This window comes from Ascaphus truei, chromosome 11, assembly GCF_040206685.1.
Source record: "Ascaphus truei isolate aAscTru1 chromosome 11, aAscTru1.hap1, whole genome shotgun sequence".
Lineage (NCBI taxonomy): Eukaryota > Metazoa > Chordata > Amphibia > Anura > Ascaphidae > Ascaphus > Ascaphus truei.
Window position 1 is genome coordinate 31,904,507 of NC_134493.1, and position 23,793 is coordinate 31,928,299.

A 23,793-nucleotide genomic window follows, 5' to 3' on the forward strand; every position below is an offset into this window, starting at 1 on the left:
CCCTCTCCCCTATCGCGGATTATAAATATCCACAATTCATCCACCGTGAGCCTTTATTCCTAATGCACCCAAAACTATATATCTCCCTCCCCCCCCACCAAAAAAAATATGGGAGTTATTTCCTGCAAACTACAAATTGCAACAACAACAAAAAAGACAAATTGGGTTGTGTTGCCAAAAGACATTCCAACTACAGGAATAAAATATATTTATAAATTATTAAACCGAGCAATTTCAGTGAATTCTGCCAACTCAGCTGTTATCGCTGCGGCTCCAAACGATTAGGAAACGCATGGTTATTGTACAGGAAACATGCATAATGTATAGAGAAAGGAGAGCTGTGCCGTATTATAGTGCTGTAAGACCATACAGTAAGTCACTCTATGACAATAATATCCCGCTGTAACCCTGATATACAGACGTGGGGAATCAGGCTGTCTAGCAGCACGTAGCCCAAGATATGTCCATCAGCATTGGAGATCTCCTAGTAGCTCGTGTTGGAAGCTGCTTAGCGGTGCAGTACTTTAGTAGTATTAGAGTTTATTTCCAAAGTATCCTTCTAGGACTATTAAGGATGTGGTACTACGTAGCTTGTGCATATCCTCCCACTGTGTTCTTCATTTCTTTGCATAGCACAGCATGGGTGGGTAATAGTTTGTGCATGGAAATATTTGGCACTGCTGACCCCAGCATGGTGTAAAGCCGTATTCCATGTACACTATCAGCCTGATGCTTGCTAAAGAAATGTGCATTAGGATTCTGTTTATCCCCAATATTCACAGCTGCTGGAACCGCATTTTCACCCCGCTCCAAACACTTACAAATGTGCCTCTGTTTTGGGTGAAGAAATCTATCGCTTACTATTTTGGGTTAGAATACAAAGCTTTGCCAGCGACATGGCTAACAGAAAGGGGCCTGGAAGTTAGAAAGAGCAGCAGCCTGTATTGTTCATTTTCATTGTCACAATGAACATGAATCACAGCTTTATCTTGGTAATAATATATGACACAGGAGACACTAAAAGGGCAGTTTTAGACAGCGAGTGATTTGCTGTGAAGCAGCTTTGCCTTTTTATGCGTCCCCAGATAACCAGGGGATGGGAAGCGCTGTGTATTCCCCATTCTCGCCATACAATGCAGCATCCTTTCCTACCTGCAGAATAAGGCTCCTGCTTCTCAATGAAGATGAACTCCTTCCTTTCATACTTGGCCCTGATCCACTGCTCACGGAGCACTCTGAAATGAACACAAAAGACACATCACTCAGCAGCCCCGGCTCTCAGGCAGCCGCGCAGACATATACATCAAGTCAGCTCAAATGGGATGGGGCATCAGACAGATCACTGATGCTGCTTTATTTTCTCACAGCTGCCACAAAACAGCCACGGATCACTGCCTTTGGGAAAACAGAAAATGGGATTCCTTAATGCACCGCTGCGTCCAAAAACAAGATGTAACCATTCACATTAAATGACAGTAATATTAAAGGAGTTATCCACTCAAAATGCATAGGCGGCTTAAATTCGTGTTATTACGCTGGTTACCAATACTTGTTTTCTTATTTTACCCGCCCACAAACGAAGAGGGATTATACTTTTTAAAGCCGTACCTGTATGGTGTACGTAGTCACTTTTAGATCTATGATCTCCAAACCTCTGTACCCAACGCGGCACAAAGAGGAAATGATTCGTACGGAATATATGGTTTTCATTTTTAACAGGTGCTTTGCAATGCAACACAAGGCACATTGCTGCTTCTAAAATGTAAAGATCAGGCAGATGCCAAATGCATTGAATTATTTAAACCCATCCGGAGCCGGAGATAATATTGCCAGAAACATTGAGGACTATGTTGGCCAAATTAGCTCCAAGCAGAAAGAAAATTGAGCTTCCAGCGAGTCAGGAATTGTTCTCATTGGCGTGACAGCCAATGTCCAGAGGCAAAGCCAGGGGAACGGCAGGAAAACTGTTAGGGTCTGTGTATCAAAGTCATTTTCGTGCAAAACTGGGGCGTTTTGCTAATACTATTATGTATCAAAACATTTTGCCCCAGCTTGCACCTTGGGGAGAGTCAGTAGGAGGAGTTGGGGGGAGTTACATGGGGCACAGATTTTAATGAGATGTATCCCATTCTGCGTCTCTGCCCCAGCTTGCACCTTGGGGAGAATCAGTAGGAGGAGTTGGGGGAGTTACATGGGGCACAGACTATAATGAGATGTATCACATTCTGCGTCTCTGCCCCAGCTTGCACCTTGGGGAGAGTCAGTAGGAGGAGTTGGGGGAAGTTACATGGGGCACAGATTATAATGAAATGTATCACATTCTGCGTCTCTGTCCCAGCGGGCACCTTGGGGAGAGTCAGTAGGAGGAGTTGGGGGGAGTTACATGGGGCACAGATTATAATGAGATGTATCACATTCTGTGTCTCTGCCCCATTCTTTTTCTTTGCCCCCAAAAATCCTCCATATCTGAAGTGGTGTAAATCTAAAAATCTATATCAGATGTAAGAAACTGAGAACAGCGCGTCTAAACACACGTTTCTTACATTGATACATAGACCCCTTAGCGCATCTGTTCTACATACTTGTTAGTTGTTACATGGGAAGGATTTACTTACAGAAATGTCTCACTGAGACTGCTCAACATATTGAAACCAGTTTTGCACCTACAGCTACTTTGTATATAAACCTGTCTGTGACTCCCAGAGATGAAGAGGTCAAAATAGCAGTACCAGCTTCACACAAATGTAGACTGGATTTTTGATCTGGTACCTGGTGCCTTTGGTGTTCAGTAAATATCTGTTCATAGTTTCTTGTTCTTTCGACCTTTCTTCTGCCCTCTATTTCCCTTAATGAGTATAGCACCTTCCAGGTCATAAATACATCTTTGCTGCGTTTGAATGGCGGACGTGAAGATTAAGGGAAGATTTACCAGCACTTTACACCTTACCTGGTATAACTGCCTATAGAATGACCGGTTTGTAATTTGGATGAACGAGGGAGGTGCTGCCGGAAATATGAGGGCACGTATGTGTGACTATGGTGATTGTTTGTATTCTTTTTAGGGGGCGGATTAAATCATTTGGAGCCAGCAGGTTCTGCAATGCGTTTTTCTCTCTGCATGCAGTGGGTGTGCTATATGTAATGCTTTTTTTAATGTCTGGTTAGACCCACGTACCAGCTTCACGTTGTATAGCCAGCAACCAAACCCGCACTAATGAGACCTACAGGTCGAAAACAGCTGTCTGTGAGTAGGGTTACTGGCCCTGCACTTCTTTAAACCAAGCTCTGCTGAAAAAACTGTGTAATGCGGCAGGCATAAGCTTGTAGGGGGCCATGTTAAAATTGATAAGAAGTCAAGAGTGACGCAGTGTTCTCATTTGCATGTCATTACCCAGAATCCCTGGCTGCAGTGGAAGCAGTGTATGCTGAGAGATAATGGGGAAAAGCAGGGTGCAGACCTGTCTGAGACGTGTGAATGTGCTCACACGTGATATATTTATTTACGGCTATAAGAAACAAACATATCCATTTGTAAATGAAAGCCAATGAGATATTTAATGAAGCAGAAAATGTAACCTGGTTTGGGCACTCTTACATCACCAGGATGAATGGTGAATGGTTTAAAACATTACTTTAATGATAACCGTTTAAAATAATGGTGGTTAAAATGATGATTAAACAAACTGATCCTGTAGTGAAAACACAAATGAAGTGTCTAGGGACCAAAGGTGAGAGCGGAAGACTAGCATAGAGTCTTTCAACAGCCACGCTGTGGGTGCAGTAATCCACAGCGTGGTAACGTGGAGCTATAACTCCAATGTCCTTAGCTAAAGACAGGGACTGTAGGGTAACGAGATGGTGCTGATGTGTACAAAGAATAGACCTATGGTTAGGTCAGTACTGAAGGCTAAACCTAATAATGGTATGCCTAATAATGGTATGCCTAATAATGGTATGCCTAATAATGGTATGCCTAATAATGGTATGCCTAATAGTGGCCTCACAGAGTAGTCTGCATATAAGTATTTGCAGACCAGGGCTAGTGTCTCCAGTGTGTCGGTGGAATGAACTTAAGGCATGAAGTGCATTCTGCTCCTGGGTGTCAGGATTACGTACCAATAGTTGCGTACTGATAATAAACATATGCAATGGGTTGGTGGGTAAAAACTGGATGTCCGGACACCGATGAGGCAAGTTAATGATCTACAGATAGAATCATTAATGTACACAAACGTAATGGCGAAAAGCTGTATTGGTATGGTACTTTGCAAAGTACATGATAAAGACCATGGATGTTTAAAGCAATGATCAGACCCCCTGCTTTAGCATGTAAGCAGGTGACAAGTACTGTGCAGTTGTACTGGAGTATATAACCGCGTACTCGCTGGGGAGACGCGGTCAGGTCAATGACCTCGTGGCAGTATATCGTAAGCAAGCTGTGATCTAAGGTAACCCTCACAGGAGGGAAGGAGCTCTTGTCTGAACCCTAAACAGTGTATATAACTATAGTAGTATATGCACCAGAAGGCTTAGATCCTAGCGATGGCTACATTACTAAAGAGCTGAGAATCACACAAATATGAGGCAAACGCTGTGAATGTATAAGGTAGTGTGATACAATCATATACACAGAAGCAATGTGTGCTAAACTGATACTGTATCAGCTCATAAATGCAGCGGGCACCGCTAGTGAATATGTGTGCTGTTCACTGTTATCATTAAAGTTATACGGTTTAAACCATTCACCAATCATCCAGATATTTAATAAACCATGCCATTTATAGAGTAAAATATTTCCAACCTCTCACTTCAGAAGCATATTTATCAATGACAAGACCGCGGGTGTATTTTATTTCTTAGCTTGCTTCTATTTCATAAAAATACTGATCAAAAATGTATATATTATTATATTGAAAAGCCTTGAAAATTCAAGGTATAACATGAAGAAAAACAATATACTTTGTGTAAAAGGTCCATCAAGAGCCAATATATAAAGCATCACACATTTGTAGCATTAATCCTCAGAAATGTATGTTTGGTGATCTGTTTGGAGGAGACACAGGTAGCATACACACAGGAGGAGACACAGGTAGCATACACACAGGAGGAGGAGACACAGGTAGCATATACACAGGAGGAGGAGACACAGGTAGCATACACACAGGAGGATGAGACACGGGTAGCATATACACAGGAGGAGGAGACACAGGTAGCATATACACAGGAGGAGGAGACAGGTATCATACACACAGGAGGAGACACAGGTAGCATACACACAGGAGGAGGAGACACAGGTATCATACACACAGGAGGAGACACAGGTAGCATACACACAGGAGGAGGCACAGGTAGCATACACACAGGAGGAGGCACAGGTAGCATACACACAGGAGGAGGCACAGGTAGCATACACACAGGAGGAGGCACAGGTAGCATACACACAGGAGGAGGCACAGGTAGCATACACACAGGAGGAGACACAGGTAGCATACACACAGGAGGAGGAGACACAGGTATCATACACACAGGAGGAGGAGACACAGGTATCATACACACAGGAGGAGACACAGGTAGCATACACACAGGAGGAGGAGACACAGGTAGCATACACACAGGAGGACGAGACACAGGTAGCATACACACAGGAGGAGACACACGTAGCATACACACAGGAGGAGGCACAGGTAGCATACAAACAGGAGGAGACACAGGTAGTATACACAAAGGAGGAGGAGACACCGGTAGCATACACACAGGAGGAGACACAGGTAGCATACACACAGGAGGAGACACAGGTAGCATACACACAGGAGGAGGTACACGTAGCATACACACAGGAGGAGGCACAGGTAGCATACACACAGGAGGAGGCACAGGTAGCATACACACAGGAGGAGACACAGGTAGCATACACACAGGAGGAGGCACAGGTAGCATACACACAGGAGGAGGCACAGGTAGCATACACACAGGAGGAGACACAGGTAGCATACACACAGGAGGAGGAGACACAGGTATCATACACACAGGATGAGGAGACACAGGTATCATACACACAGGAGGAGGAGACAGGTATCATACACACAGGAGGAGGAGACACAGGTAGCATACACACAGGAGGAGACACAGGTATCATACACACAGGAGGACGAGACACAGGTAGCATACACACAGGAGGACGAGACACAGGTAGCATACACACAGGAGGAGACACACGTAGCATACATACAGGAGGAGGCACAGGTAGCATACAAACAGGAGGAGACACAGGTAGTATACACAAAGGAGGAGGAGACACCGGTAGCATACACACAGGAGGAGGAGACACAGGTAGCATACACACAGGAGGAGACACAGGTAGTATACACAAAGGAGGAGGAGACACCGGTAGCATACACACAGGAGGAGACACAGGTAGCATACACAAAGGAGGAGGAGACACAGGTAGCATACACAAAAGAGGAGGAGACACAGGTAGCATACACACAGGAGGAGACACAGGTAGCATACACACAGGAGGAGACACAGGTAGCATACACACAGGAGGAGACACAGGTAGCATACACACAGGAGGAGACACAGGTAGCATACACACAGGAGGAGACACAGGTAGCATACACACAGGAGGAGACACACGTAGCATGCCAGGGAAACGGTCTCACTACTTACTGGCAATCAGAAGACGTTGGCTTATAATAAAATGATGGTAATTTAGATTCATATTTGCCTTTTGCTATCTTGTTTCCGAGACAGGACATGTACTGTAAAAAGAACAAACAGTTAGGGTCAGGTGTGAAGCTGTTTCGCTCACTTCTGTAAGGTGCAATTTAACGCTGTGGTTCAAGCTGTCATTTAAAAAAAATGCGCATCAATACAATCTGCACACGGACAAGTGATCAGCTAAGCTGCCGATCGATCTGTTCTCCTGTAATCGATCGCTGAAGATTCGGCTCAGGGGTTATTTAAATCAGGGGGGCGCAAACCGGACGAGGCCTCTGTAACTAACTTACCTTGGCTTCCAGCGACGTGTCATCATGGTAACTCGGCATCAAATGACGCCGTGGGGGTCACGTGATGTCACCATGGCAACGTTATGTCACATGACCCCGCTGCGTCATTTGACGCCAGAGCCGAGAAAGGGGGGGAGGCGTGTGCAGTGGAGGGGAGCAGGTAAGGGGGCGCTGGGGGGAAATGAGTGTGCATCCCTGCTTTAAATCACGGTTAGGGCTGCAGAACAGTACCCAAGATCCAAAGTTCTGTGGGGAAGATCATGATACAATTGGTGCACTGCTAGAGAGAGGGCAAAAGGGGTGTGCCAGAGCCTGTCTCAGAAGAGGAAGGGGACGTGACTTTGTAAATAGTTGCTTTATAAACAAAGATGCTTCTTACATTATAATACATTCAAAATGTTTTGTTTGTTTTTTCAAAGAAAATGCTACAAGTATTGTCTCATAGTACAGAACTGATTTATTAAAATAAAATAACAAACACAAGTAGGATATTGCTTGCACTGCAGCTTTAACAATAACGTACAAACGCCTGCACTGCCAGCTGGTCCCATACCACTAGGAATGGCAGCGTGTTGCAGGGTCCCTGGCAGTGAAGAGGTTAACATGCATTAAGAAGACAAGGGGGAAAAAATGAGAATATTTATCAAGTGAAACCAAATTGAAGCCTTAAAACTGAGAATTTGGCCTTAGCCATAGTTCCACGTGTGTATCGCAGATACTGTACAAGCAAAGCGCTTACAACACAGCATATTGCTCAGTCAGGATTAGTCGTGTACGGACAAGCTGTTTGTTTAGTCAGGTTTCACAAATGAGGCAGACGCTACAGTCTGGGAGCAGAAACACGGGCACTTTCTCTCTCCTCTCTCACCTGTGATGTACAAACAAGACAGACTGGTTTTCTATCACTAATGTGATGTGTAAAAGCCTGGGAGGGATTCAGCCTTTATTCATAAACCACTAACTGTAGCTGAATCACCTTCAGCGAGGCAAAGTAATCAAACAAATAAATCACGTGACTCGTTTATAAGCAGCATGGCGTGTCTGGGCGGGAGGTGACAAAGTCTACCCGGCGACACCACTGAAAATAAACCTGCTGCATTAAACGCAAACACTGCGTCTCCAAACATCCAGCTATTCCCAGTGCGTTCGCCATACGGGAAATAGAAAAGTACAACCACACCAATTTACAGACCCAAATACGTTGCAAGGCTTTCCCTACTCCAAAATATTTGTATTTCATAGGCAGTGACCTGTATTTGCCTTTACTACTGCAATACTACACAATAATCTCGCTATTCTACACATTCCTTCCTTCCATTTCCAGTTGTTATTAGAAACCAGCAGAATTTATATATCTCTTCCCCGTAACGAGGAGTCAGCAACACATTACTACTTCTCAGTATATTTCTGGCCACGTTGGCAGCCAAGCGGGTTAATATTTTCTGCAGGGAGCAGTGTAAAACATGTCAAAATGAAGTCAGCTGCAACAGAGTTTTGCCTGTCCAGCTAAGCATTGCAGACCTGTGGTGGATTGTTACTCAAGAAGTCTCTTGTGAAAACTGCTCAAGAATTCTCGAATAATGGGAGAAAAATCATGTTTTCGAACGCACAACAAAACCTGGAAACCAGACAGTATTGTCCGATTAACCTTGTGGTCGGGGCGGATGTCAGGAAAGGGGTGATCGACATGTTCTCTCTAGATTTCACGAAGGTTTTTGACACTCGCTGTGCCTGTTGTTATTGGGTGGTGTAGAGTGAACACATGTCCAGGCTCCATACATGGCCTGGAATAGATTGAATGAAAGAAGGGTGTGTGGCAAACGGTTGGTATTCGTAGTGTCGAATTCTCATACCATACTCTTGGGTCTGTGATCGATCACCTGCTTAATAGCAGGAACAACTGATAACATTCTCCAATTTCCTTTCCAAAAGAGAGAGAGAGACAAACAGACACACACACACACACACCTATCAAAATAATCCTTTATAATTATGTTACAATCTGCTGTTTGGTATCGGATGCTAAGGAAGGTTATAAAAACATCTTTACTAATTGGTGCAATTCGTTAACATATGTTCCTGCACCGGAACACCCACTGAATGATGTCATATGAAATAGCACTACTTAGTAAATATGTGCCTCACTTGCCCACGATCACTCATTGGCCCATATTTATTGGAAGACACATCAAGGTGTCTTTTGGCACAAGAATAGATCACATAGCATAACACTGATGACTTAATATGGCCCACTGTGAGGCTCAAACGCACCCGCTCGTATATTGTAGGTGCCTATCTCGCTACTCACACAGCAGTTTCCCTGATGGACTGTGCTGGTTTCCACTTGAGCAGTTATATACAAACAGAATGTCATAGCTCAATCACAGGTAGATGAAAGATAGTAACGTTTCCATACCTCGATCTGCACATCATCCCAAGGGTCTAAACTGACAGACTTCACCCTGCTGATCTGAGGGATGTTGCGATGAATTCCAGAACAGTTTAGACAAATGAAAACCCCCAGTGTGTACGATGCCCAGTCTGGATCTGCAAGACAAACATCAAACATGCATGTCACATACGGCTTAATAATAATAACAATAATAATAACAATAATAACAATAATAAAAGCATGTTCTTGTATAGCGCTGCTAGTTTTACGTTGCGCTTTACAGAGACATTTTGCAGGCACAGGTCCCTGTCCCGTGGAGCTTACAATCTATGTTTTTGGTGCCTGAGGCACAGGTAGATAAGGTGAGTTGCCCAAGGTCACAAGGAGCCGACACTGGGAATTGAACCAGGTTCCCCTGCTAGTCAGTGCTAGTCAGTGTCTTCACTCACTTAGCCGCTCCTTCTCTCTGGTACTGTATATTTATTCTGGCTTTATTTAGAAATTCAGGGTCTCCTACTTGACCAGACCCCTGTGAAGGAGCTAGCTTTATGTAGCCCATTTTCATCTGTCCCCTTTCATTATAACGTCTACAATAACCCCTTCATATCATGGTGTACAGCTTGGAGGCATTTATATTTTGAATACTTAATTTATAAGGGCACTCCACCCTAACAAACCTCTATTTTGTTTTACACGATTGGAACCAGGTGGTCCTCCAGTGCTGACCCGCACTATTCTCAGCTCTGGGGACACCCTCCCCCCCTGATCTCCAAGATTCTTCTGGTGAAGTTATAGGTATGACTTCCTATTTTTTTTTTAAAGGGTATTTAAATTGCCGGCCAATAGGAACCCACCACCGGTGATGTTGCAGCTTCCTATTGGCTGGACATTAGGCAGCCGTTGTGTTTCCCTGAGGGAGATTTAAACCCAGTAACTTCCCCAGTAAATATCTCGGGAACTGGGGGAACGCTGGAGCTCAGATCATAGTTATTAGACTGAAAGGGGGACCCCTCGGTTCCCATCCTTGTACAAAAATGGGGGGTAAAAAAATTGTGAGAAGAACTGCTTTTACCTGGGGAAAAAAATGTTTTTGCTAACGAATAATTCATGTGTATAATAGGAGCAAGGAGAAACAATCATATTTGGCGATAGGTCCTCTGTCTGTTTAATAAAAAGTCTTAACCGATATTTACCAAACAAGATGAGCCTATAAATAGTTAAACCTGTCACATACATTGTATTTGTAGCCTACCCATCTCTTTATAACAACAAAGCAATTATCAATAAGGAAACAGTCAATATACACAGCAGAGAAAGTGATTCATTCTTGTTCTTTCCAGGGTTGCAGGATTTGATGACTCAAGCAAAAATATATTAGAGGCCTGCGACCTTCAGCCACTACTTAACCTTGAGAGTGCTTTGGAGATTGCATAGCGCCTTGATGTCAATGAATTACAACGCTGAAAAGATCGATGCTACGTAGGCATCACAAAAAGAGCCCCCGGTGTTTAATGCTTTTTAGAGGTGTTTCTGGAACTTATAGAAGCTAACATTCCATGAACAAATACTTGATTAAAGTATAACAAACACTTATAGTTCCACAAAGGGCCCTAAAATGTGATATTGGATTGTAAATATCCCTGCCATGGCTGTTATAAACGCGGCCACTTAATAAGTTAATACACAGTAGGGGACAAAATGCACACAGGCAGCAAAAAGAAAATCAATGCACTTCTACAAACATTACTCTTGTATATGGGTTTTATGGAGAGCAATGGTGGGTATGTGTCCATTTTATAAACTCCAGTTTTGCACTTGCTTTTCCCTCCGGGAAATAATTGGCTATATTTGCATTGATACTAAACAGCAGGTTGTTTTATACGGCGTCTACAATGAGCCAACTGGATATCCATGTGAGAAGCATTTGCTAAATGCACAGAAGCAGGATCAGTACTTTAGAGAAGGGGAGCTCAATGCCACTCCTCAAGCCCCCCAACAAGTCAGGTTTTCAGGCTATCCCAGTTTCAGCACAGGTGGATCAGTCAAAGACTGAGCCTCTGATTGAGCCACCTGTGCTGAAGCAGGGTCTGATTGAGCCGGTTGTGCTGAAGCAGGGATATCCTGAAAACTTGACCTGTTGGGGGGCTTGAGGACTGGATTTGAGCCCCCCCTGCTTTGGAGAAAGCACACAAGTCCACTTGCCTCCCCCCCCCCCCCCCGGTTCTTCAAATCTAGCAGCAACGACCCACAGATCAAAGTTGATCTCCTCAATGTCGCGCAAGTAATGTCTTTGTCGATGATTTTCTTTCACCCGCCGGGTCTTTCCGTTATCTGCCATGGATTGTCCATGTAACAGATTCTGGGGTTTGGGATCTTTTCCCACTGCGGTTTTGGACACAAAATATTAATGAATTCCTGTTCTTTTCAACCCTCAATCATTGAAAGAGTTAAACAATGACATACTCCTCTGGTAGTAAAAGGGTTAATACTAAACGGTTAACTCCTTCTGAGCCACAGGACTGTACTGGTGTAATGCATTGCAGAGCCATTGATTCGTTTAAAGGAGCATCCACCCTAAATAACCAGGATTAGAACTGGGGGGGGGGGGGGAGCCTGAGTGGCGCTATTTCCATCTTTGCCCGGGTACCCATTACCCGGTTTTTGGAAAATGTAGGGCCCGATACAACACTACATATAACCAAAGCCAGTTGCCACCAGTTCCAGTACTTTATTACTATCTATCTTGAGTTGAATGTTACCAGACAGCTGGGAGATTATTATACACATTGGATACATTTCTACTGGAGTAGCCTTGAGCTGATAGATTGGATATTTGATATCCAAAGATAGTAACACTTTATAAAGAGCAATAGGGCCCTTAAACGTGTCTTTGCAGAGCATTACATCTGGCAAATGCCTGTTCATACCTGCAGGGCCGCCGACGGGGGGAGAGCTGGGACAATTACTCCTGTGCCCCGGGGTAGGGGTCGGCAGCCCTGCATACCTGCCCTATAAGGAGGACTGACTCAGACATCAATGACATTGTTAGCTCTTTGTGTGGATCTCTTTACATTGTAGCGTTATACAACAATTCGCCATTACGCAGTTATGCCTAAATACCGTATCCCAGCACTTTATCCACCATTTCACTACTCTGACGTATTACTCACTTAGGAAAAGGGGAGTGGACTGGGCGCTTCTAAAGTGATACAAATTGATATTAAATAAATATAATAAAATGCAAAGTGCAAAGTGAATAAAGTTTAAATGCGTGATCAATCAATGTCTTTCACCAACCCATAGTGAGAAGTAATAATGGAACAATATATACAGTGAAAAATGAAGCTGCTCAACTTCCAGGTGGGACTGTTCTGTGTCCCAAGGGTAACAGATTTCTTCTTTGGGAGGAGGAGCGTTGAATATATCCAATAATATGTGGAATGAAAGAAAACAAAATAGTGCAGATGGTATATGCCAGTGATGGGATAAATAATAAAGCTCTGATGAGATTGCACTCACAATACTTCCAGATAAAGAGAGTGTGTCAGAGATACTTCTCTCTCTCTCTGACTGGAGCCCTTTTGTGGAGAGATGGTGTAGTCACAGGATATCCCTCAGTATGTATGGTTTGTAGTCGTCAGATATACAATGAAAGAAAGATGCCACAATAGTGTGTAATGTTTCACCAAATATATTCAAAGATATAGGATAAGGAGTAACAAACTCACATTTTCCATATTATAAAATTCATTGGAGAGAACCGCCGATATAATGGAGCACTGTAGAAACAGCTGTGTAACCCGCTCGCGTCTCAGCTATCCCTTCCGCATACGTCACTTCCGGACGACGTCACACGTGTGGGCGGAAGGATATCTTGCCTCTGGGTACAGCTCCGAATGCCCGTGCTTCCAAGTTCCAGTTCTCCCAAGCTAACACTCTGACTCTACTCGTTTCACTCGTTTGCTTCCTCAGGAGTCATCTGTATTACTCACTTATCAATAGTTTCACTGTAGAGGGGGCCTGAGACCCATTTTCAAATCTTCCATACAGGGCCGTCTTAACAGCATTATAGGCCCCCGGCCAAAGCAGTGCACTGGGCCCCGCCAACTCTCCGCTACAAGTCGTAATGTTTCTCCTTCTACCGAGTTAGCGGGAGATTTGAATGTTGAGGCGGATGATCGGAAAATTAGTGTTAAATTGTGGTCTGTGCATAGATTAGCATGGGGCCCCTATGCTTGTGGGGCCCCCAGGCAACTACCAAGCGTGCCCATGCGTTAAGACGGCACTGCTTCCATAGCCGTATTGATCCTGTAACCGTGGACACGTTGTACATTTTCAAAACCGTTCAATTGAAACCAAAATTAGAGTTCTATCACCGATGGAACAACCATGTGCAGAACTTTGCAAACCTCACAAGTCTCTTCTTCACCATCACTTCTATGAATAACTGAACTCTCATGTATGACCCAGAAGAAAAAGTTGTGTAGAGCTGCAGTCAGTCACAGTAGCCAAACAACGAGAGATGATACAAATGGGCGCCCAGAACCCGGGCGAACCCTCGCCAAACCGGTGAGCAGAAACCAGTACATATATAATGAATGCTCAACACGCCAAGAGTCTAAGGAGAAACAAACCTAGCACAACCAGAGCCCTAACACAACGCTCTGACCGCCCATATCCCAAGACTTACCACGGCCAGTAATAGTCTGAGGCAAGTCAGTTCGTTTCTGACAGATCATTGGGAAGATCAATGTGCTGGGACTTTCCATAATCAATGTATAATGTCAGCCTCATGACTGTATCAAGAGGGAGCAATGATGGGTCCCGGCAACATTACTATTACAGAATACAGCGATTCATCTCCAGGAAACACAGGAAATTGTTGTGCCAACATAAAAGTCAATAGTGTTTGGGAAATAAAAGTGATAGAGTGATGTGCAGGACCTGGAGGCAGTTTGCTCTCATTAGGGACACAGCAGTTACTAGACATGTTCATCGTTTGTGTGTTAGAGAGAAACTCATTGCACAAGTCCCCCTGCATGTGAAAAATACATCAAGTGACCAAACAAGATTGGATGAAACACAGCCATCAATTCCACCCCATAATCTGTGCCTTCAACCCAAGCTTTCTCTCTTTCGCTTCTTCTCTCATACACTGTATATGTGCATATATATGTATATATACTGTATATGTGCATATATATGTATATATATATGTATATATATATATATATATATGTATATATATATATATACACAGTATATATTACATAATTAAATGTATGTATATTTATATGTGTATAAATATATATACCCAATTAGATCTGGGTTCTGGGCATATTTTTTTATAGGGAGAAGGAGTGGCTCAGTGAGCAAAGACACCGACTCTGGCACTGAGTTTGAAGCAGAGGACGTGGCAACCTTTAAAAATAAAAACTAATCATCTAAATTCCAGACGTACTGCTCGATTCACTAAACCAGCCACTGAGGCGCTAAAACAGCCACTGGGGCACTAATACATTATTGCAGGGCTCGGCCACTAATACATTATTGCAGGGCTCGGCCACTAATACATTATTGCAGGGCTCGGCCACTAATACATTATTGCAGGGCTCGTCCACTAATACATTATTGCAGGGCTCGGCCACTAATACATTATTGCAGGGCTCGTCCACGAATACATTATTGCAGGGCTCGTCCACGAATACATTATTGCAGGGCTCGGCCACTAATACATTATTGCAGAGCTCGTCCACTAATACATTATTGCAGGGCTCGGCCACTAATACATTATTGCAGGGCTCGGCCACGAATACATTATTGCAGGGCTCGGCCACAAATACATTATTGCAGGGCTCAGCCACTAATACATTATTGCAGGGCTCAGCCACTAATACATTATTGCAGGGCTCAGCCACTAATACATTATTGCAGGGCTCGACCACTAATACATTAGTGCAGGGCTCGACCACTAATACATTATTGCAGGGCTCAGCCACTAATACATTATTGCAGGGCTCGGCAACTAATACATTATTGCAGGGCTCGGCCACTAATACGTTATTGCAGGGCTCAGCCACTAATATATTATTGCCGGGCTCGGCCACTAATACATTATTGCAGGGCTCGTCCACTAATACATTATTGCAGGGCTCGGCCACTAATACATTATTGCAGGGCTCGTCCACTAATACATTATTGCAGGGCTCGTCCATGAATACGTTATTGCAGGGCTCGTCCACTAATACATTATTGCAGGGCTCGGCCACTAATACATTATTGCAGGGCTCATCCACTAATACATTATTGCAGGGCTCGTCCACTAATACATTATTGCAGGGCTCGTCCACTAATACATTATTGCAGGGCTCGTCCATGAATACGTTATTGCAGGGCTCGGCCACGAATACATTATTGCAGGGCTCGGCCACTAATACATTATTGCAGGGCTCAGCCACTAATATATTATTGCCGGGCTCGGCCACTAATACATTATTGCAGGGCTCGACCACTAATACATTATTGCAGGGCTCGTCCACGAATACGTTATTGCAGGGCTCGGCCACGAATACGTTATTGCAGGGTTCGGCCACTAATACATTATTGCAGGGCTCAGCCACTAATACATTATTGCAGGGCTCAGCCACTAATACATTATTGCAGGGCTCGTCCACTAATACATTATTGCAGGGCTCAGCCACTAATACATTATTGCAGGGCTCGTCCACTAATACGTTATTGCAGGGCTCAGCCACTAATACATTATTGCAGGACTCATCCACTAATACGTTATTGCAGGGCTCAGCCACTAATACATTATTGCAGGGCTCAGCCACTAATACATTATTGCAGGGCTCAGCCACTAATACATTATTGCAGGGCTCAGCCACTAATACATTATTGCAGGGCTCAGCCACTAATACATTATTGCAGGGTTCAGCCACTAATACATTATTGCAGGGCTCAGCCACTAATACATTATTGCAGGGCTCAGCCACTAATACGTTATTGCAGGGCTCAGCCACTAATACATTATTGCAGGGCTGAGCCACTAATACATTATTGCAGGGCTCGTCCACTAATACATTATTGCAGGACTCGGCCACTAATACACTATTGCAGGGCTGAGCCACTAATACATTATTGCAGGACTCGGCCACGAATATATTATTGCAAGGCTCAGCCACTAATACATTATTGCAGGGCTCGTCCACTAATACATTATTGCAGGGCTCGGCCACTAATACATTATTGCAGGGCTCGGCCACTAATACATTATTGCAGGGCTCAGCCACTAATACATTATTGCAGGCCTCAGCCACTAATACATTATTGCAGGGCTCGTCCACGAATACATTATTGCAGGGCTCGGCCACTAATACATTATTGCAGAGCTCGTCCACTAATACATTATTGCAGGGCTCGGCCACTAATACATTATTGCAGGGCTCGGCCACGAATACATTATTGCAGGGCTCGGCCACAAATACATTATTGCAGGGCTCAGCCACTAATACATTATTGCAGGGCTCAGCCACTAATATATTATTGCAGGGCTCAGCCACTAATACATTATTGCAGGGCTCGACCACTAATACATTAGTGCAGGGCTCGACCACTAATACATTATTGCAGGGCTCAGCCACTAATACATTATTGCAGGGCTCGGCAACTAATACATTATTGCAGGGCTCGGCCACTAATACGTTATTGCAGGGCTCAGCCACTAATATATTATTGCCGGGCTCGGCCACTAATACATTATTGCAGGGCTCGTCCACTAATACATTATTGCAGGGCTCGGCCACTAATACATTATTGCAGGGCTCGTCCACTAATACATTATTGCAGGGCTCGTCCATGAATACGTTATTGCAGGGCTCGTCCACTAATACATTATTGCAGGGCTCGGCCACTAATACATTATTGCAGGGCTCGTCCACTAATACATTATTGCAGGGCTCGTCCATGAATACGTTATTGCAGGGCTCGGCCACGAATACATTATTGCAGGGCTTGTCCATGAATACGTTATTGCAGGGCTCGGCCACGAATACATTATTGCAGGGCTCGGCCACTAATACATTATTGCAGGGCTCAGCCACTAATATATTATTGCCGGGCTCGGCCACTAATACATTATTGCAGGGCTCGACCACTAATACATTATTGCAGGGCTCGTCCACGAATACGTTATTGCAGGGCTCGGCCACGAATACGTTATTGCAGGGTTCGGCCACTAATACATTATTGCAGGGCTCAGCCACTAATACATTATTGCAGGGCTCAGCCACTAATACATTATTGCAGGGCTCGTCCACTAATACATTATTGCAGGGCTCAGCCACTAATACATTATTGCAGGGCTCGTCCACTAATACGTTATTGCAGGGCTCAGCCACTAATACATTATTGCAGGACTCATCCACTAATACGTTATTGCAGGGCTCAGCCACTAATACATTATTGCAGGGCTCAGCCACTAATACATTATTGCAGGGCTCAGCCACTAATACATTATTGCAGGGCTCAGCCACTAATACATTATTGCAGGGCTCAGCCACTAATACATTATTGCAGGGTTCAGCCACTAATACATTATTGCAGGGCTCAGCCACTAATACATTATTGCAGGGCTCAGCCACTAATACGTTATTGCAGGGCTCAGCCACTAATACATTATTGCAGGGCTGAGCCACTAATACATTATTGCAGGGCTCGTCCACTAATACATTATTGCAGGACTCGGCCACTAATACACTATTGCAGGGCTGAGCCACTAATACATTATTGCAGGACTCGGCCACGAATATATTATTGCAAGGCTCAGCCACTAATACATTATTGCAGGGCTCGTCCACTAATACATTATTGCAGGGCTCGGCCACTAATACATTATTGCAGGGCTCGGCCACTAATACATTATTGCAGGGCTCAGCCACTAATACATTATTGCAGGCCTCAGCCACTAATACATTATTGCAGGGCTCGTCCACTAATACATTATTGCAGGGCTCGTCCACTAATACATTATTGCAGGACTCGGCCACTAATACACTATTGCAGGGCTCGTCCACTAATACATTATTGCAGGGCTGAGCCACTAATACATTATTGCAGGACTCGGCCACGAATATATTATTGCAAGGCTCAGCCACTAATACATTATTGCAGGGCTCGGCCACTAATACATTATTGCAGGGCTCGGCCACTAATACATTATTGCAGGGCTCGTCCACTAATACATTATTGCAGGGCTCGGCCACTAATACATTATTGCAGGGCTCGGCCACTAATACATTATTGCAGGGCTCAGCCACTAATACACTATTGCAGGGCTCGGCCACTAATACATTATTGCAGGGCTCAGCCACTAATACATTATTGCAGGGCTCATCCACTAATACGTTATTGCAGGGCTCAGCCACTAATACATTATTGCAGGGCTCATCCACTAATACGTTATTGCAAGGCTCGGCCACTAATACATTATTGCAGGGCTCAGCCACTAATACATTATTGCAGGGCTCAGCCACTAATACATTATTGCAGGGCTCGTCCACTAATACATTATTGCAGGGCTCGTCCACGAATACGTTATTGCTGGGCTCAGCCACTAATACATTATTGCAGGGCTCGTCCACTAATACATTATTGCAGGGCTCGGCCACTAATACATTATTGCAGGGCTCAGCCACTAATACACTATTGCAGGGCTCGGCCACTAATACATTATTGCAGGGCTCAGCCACTAATACATTATTGCAGGGCTCATCCACTAATACGTTATTGCAGGGCTCAGCCACTAATACATTATTGCAGGGCTCATCCACTAATACGTTATTGCAAGGCTCGGCCACTAATACATTATTGCAGGGCTCAGCCACTAATACATTATTGCAGGGCTCAGCCACTAATACATTATTGCAGGGCTCGTCCACTAATACATTATTGCAGGGCTCGTCCACGAATACGTTATTGCAGGGCTCAGCCACTAATACATTATTGCAGGGCTCGGCCACTAATACATTATTGCAAGGCTCGGCCACTAATACATTATTGCAGGGCTCAGCCACTAATACATTATTGCAGGGCTCGGCCACTAATACATTATTGCAGGGCTCGGCCACTAATACATTATTGCAGGGCTCGGCCACTAATACATTATTGCAGGGCTCGGCCACTAATACATTATTGCAGGGCTCGTCCACGAATAAGTTATTGCAGGGCTCAGCCACTAATACATTATTGCAGGGCTCGGCCACTAATACATTATTGCAGGGCTCGGCCACTAATACATTATTGCAGGGCTCGTCCACGAATAAGTTATTGCAGGGCTCAGCCACTAATACATTATTGCAGGGCTCGGCCACTAATACATTATTGCAGGGCTCGGCCACTAATACATTATTGCAGGGCTCGGCCACTAATACATTATTGCAGGGCTCAGCCACTAATACATTATTGCAGGGCTCGTCCACTAATACATTATTGCAGGGCTCAGCCACTAATACATTATTGCAAGGCTCAGCCACTAATACATTATTGCAAGGCTCAGCCACTAATACATTATTGCAGGGCTCGGCCACTAATACGTTATTGCAAGGCTGATCCACTAATACATTATTGCAGGGCTCGTCCACGAATACATTATTGCAGGGCTCGGCCACTAATACGTTATTGCAAGGCTGATCCACTAATACATTATTGCAGGGCTCGTCCACGAATACATTATTGCAGGGCTCAGCTACTAATACATTATTGCAGGGCTCAGCCACTAATACATTATTGCAGGGTTCGGCCACTAATACATTATTGCAGGGCTCGGCCACTAATACATTATTGCAAGGCTCAGCCACTAATACATTATTGCAAGGCTTGTCCACAAATAAGTTATTGCAGGGCTCAGCCACTAATACATTATTGCAAGGCTCGGCCACTAATACATTATTGCAGGGCTCGGCCACTAATACATTATTGCAGGGCTCGGCCACTAATACATTATTGCAGGGCTGAGCCACTAATACATTATTGCAGGGCTCGGCACTAATACATTATTACAGGGCTGATCCACTAATACATTATTGCAGGGCTCAGCCACTAATACATTATTGCAGGGCTGAGCCACTAATACATTATTGCAGGGCTCGGCACTAATACATTATTACAGGGCTGATCCACTAATACATTATTGCAGGGCTCGTCCACTAATACATTATTGCAGGGCTCGGCCACTAATACATTATTGCAGGGCTCATCCACTAATACATTATTGCAGGGCTCGGCTACTAATACATTATTGCAGGGCTCAGCCACTAATACATTATTGCAGGGCTTGGCCACTAATACATTATTGCAGGGCTCGTCCACGAATACGTTATTGCAGGGCTCGGCCACTAATACATTATTGCAGGGCTCAGCCACTAATACATTATTGCAGGGCTCAGCCACGAATACATTATTGCAAGGCTCGTCCACGAATACGTTATTGCAGAGCTCAGCCACTAATACGTTATTGCAGGGCTCAGCCACTAATACATTGTTGCAGGGCTCGGCCACTAATACATTATTGCAGGGCTCGGCCACAAATACATTATTGCAGGGCTCAGCCACTAATACATTATTGCAGGGCTGATCCACTAATACATTATTGCAGGGCTCGGCCACTAATACATTATTGCAGGGCTCAGCCACTAATACATTATTGCAGGGCTCGGCCACTAATACTTTATTGCAGGGCTCAGCCACTAATACATTATTGCAGGGCTCGGCCACTAATACATTATTGCAGGGCTCAGCCACTAATACATTATTGCAGGGCTCGTCCACTAATACATTATTGCAGGGCTCAGCCACTAATACATTATTGCAAGGCTCAGCCACTAATACATTATTGCAAGGCTCAGCCACTAATACATTATTGCAGGGCTCGGCCACTAATACGTTATTGCAAGGCTGATCCACTAATACATTATTGCAGGGCTCGTCCACGAATACATTATTGCAGGGCTCGGCCACTAATACGTTATTGCAAGGCTGATCCACTAATACATTATTGCAGGGCTCGTCCACGAATACATTATTGCAGGGCTCAGCTACTAATACATTATTGCAGGGCTCAGCCACTAATACATTATTGCAGGGTTCGGCCACTAATACATTATTGCAGGGCTCGGCCACTAATACATTATTGCAAGGCTCAGCCACTAATACATTATTGCAAGGCTTGTCCACAAATAAGTTATTGCAGGGCTCAGCCACTAATACATTATTGCAAGGCTCGGCCACTAATACATTATTGCAGGGCTCGGCCACTAATACATTATTGCAGGGCTCGGCCACTAATACATTATTGCAGGGCTGAGCCACTAATACATTATTGCAGGGCTCGGCACTAATACATTATTACAGGGCTGATCCACTAATACATTATTGCAGGGCTCAGCCACTAATACATTATTGCAGGGCTGAGCCACTAATACATTATTGCAGGGCTCGGCACTAATACATTATTACAGGGCTGATCCACTAATACATTATTGCAGGGCTCGTCCACTAATACATTATTGCAGGGCTCGGCCACTAATACATTATTGCAGGGCTCATCCACTAATACATTATTGCAGGGCTCGGCTACTAATACATTATTGCAGGGCTCAGCCACTAATACATTATTGCAGGGCTTGGCCACTAATACATTATTGCAGGGCTCGTCCACGAATACGTTATTGCAGGGCTCGGCCACTAATACATTATTGCAGGGCTCAGCCACTAATACATTATTGCAGGGCTCAGCCACGAATACATTATTGCAAGGCTCGTCCACGAATACGTTATTGCAGAGCTCAGCCACTAATACGTTATTGCAGGGCTCAGCCACTAATACATTGTTGCAGGGCTCGGCCACTAATACATTATTGCAGGGCTCGGCCACAAATACATTATTGCAGGGCTCAGCCACTAATACATTATTGCAGGGCTGATCCACTAATACATTATTGCAGGGCTCGGCCACTAATACATTATTGCAGGGCTCAGCCACTAATACATTATTGCAGGGCTGATCCACTAATACATTATTGCAGGGCTCGGCCACTAATACATTATTGCAGGGCTCGGCCACTAATACATTATTGCAGGGCTCGGCCACTAATACAATATTGCAGGGCTCGTCCACGAATACGTTATTGCAGGGCTCAGCCACTAATACATTATTGCAAGGCTCGGCCACGAATACGTTATTGCAGGGCTCGTCCACGAATATGTTATTGCAGGGCTCGCCACTAATACATTATTGCAGAGCTCGTCCACTAATACACTATTGCAGGGCTCGGCCACTAATACGTTATTGCAGGACTCAGCCACTAATACGTTATTGCAGGGCTCGGCCACTAATACATTATTGCAGGGCTCGGCCACTAATACATTATTGCAGGGCTGAGCCACTAATACATTATTGCAGGGTTCGGCCACTAATACATTATTGCAGGGCTCGGCCACTAATACATTATTGCAGGGCTCGGCCACTAATACATTATTGCAGGGCTCGGCCACTAATACATTATTGCAGGGCTCAGCCACTAATACATTATTGCAGGGCTCGGCCACTAATACTTTATTGCAGGGCTCAGCCACTAATACATTATTGCAGGGCTCGGCCACTAATACATTATTGCAGGGCTCAGCCACTAATACATTATTGCAGGGCTCAGCCACTAATACATTATTGCAGGGCTCGGCCACTAATACATTAGTGCAGGGCTCGGCCACTAATACATTATTGCAGGGCTCAGCCACTAATACATTATTGCAGGGCTCAGCCACTAATACATTATTGCAGGGCTCGGCCACTAGTTTTCCGAAGGGACCAGATCAGAAATCTATTCAGAGTTGAAGGTCAAATAATTTAGGATACATTCAAAGACTAACACACGATATACTTCCGACATTCTTTAAGCACATATTACATTTTTTTTGTACCACATATATTTACATTATCTTATCTTACTACTGGGTTTCAGTGGAACAACATTGCACTAAATTGTGTCAGTAACTACAATGAAATCGTCAGGAGCAGACAGTCCAGGGGTCAAACGAAAGCCCTGCGATGGCTGCCAGTCGGTGTGTCCTGCATTAGTGAATCTTGTTGAGTATATAATGGGCACAGCACTGTATTTTACGCTGAGAGAAAGACACGTCTCCCCGAGATTAACCTTTCGCTAAATTGTAACATCTAACTGGGTAATTATGTTTATATTGATCAAAAAAGCCCACTTCAAGATTTGCCAATTATGTCTCACAAGGGAAAATATTTTTCCTAACTCCAGTATATGACAATCAGATTGCTCCCCCCCCAGGTCACTGCCCTGTCTGTGTTTCAACTTGTTCAGC

The 23,793-nt window shown here is 44.3% G+C and overlaps 1 protein-coding gene across 2 annotated transcripts in view; it reads right to left on the reverse strand.

The window, feature by feature from the left end:
* Positions 1-23,793, reverse strand: part of ADAP1 (ArfGAP with dual PH domains 1) — a 118,329-nt gene that overhangs the window by 61,502 nt on the left and 33,034 nt on the right. The window contains exons 1-4 of one of the 2 annotated variants that reach the window (XM_075565501.1): positions 13,131-13,239; positions 9,427-9,557; positions 6,670-6,761; positions 1,153-1,235 (exon numbers count right to left, since the gene is read on the reverse strand). In XM_075565501.1, the coding sequence (XP_075421616.1) occupies positions 1,153-1,235; positions 6,670-6,758 (172 nt within the window). In that variant the 5' untranslated portion in view covers positions 6,759-6,761; positions 9,427-9,557; positions 13,131-13,239. Of the gene's footprint in view, positions 1-1,152; positions 1,236-6,669; positions 6,762-9,426; positions 9,558-13,130; positions 13,240-23,793 lie in introns of those variants that run through there. The other variant, XM_075565500.1, reaches the window with a different exon arrangement.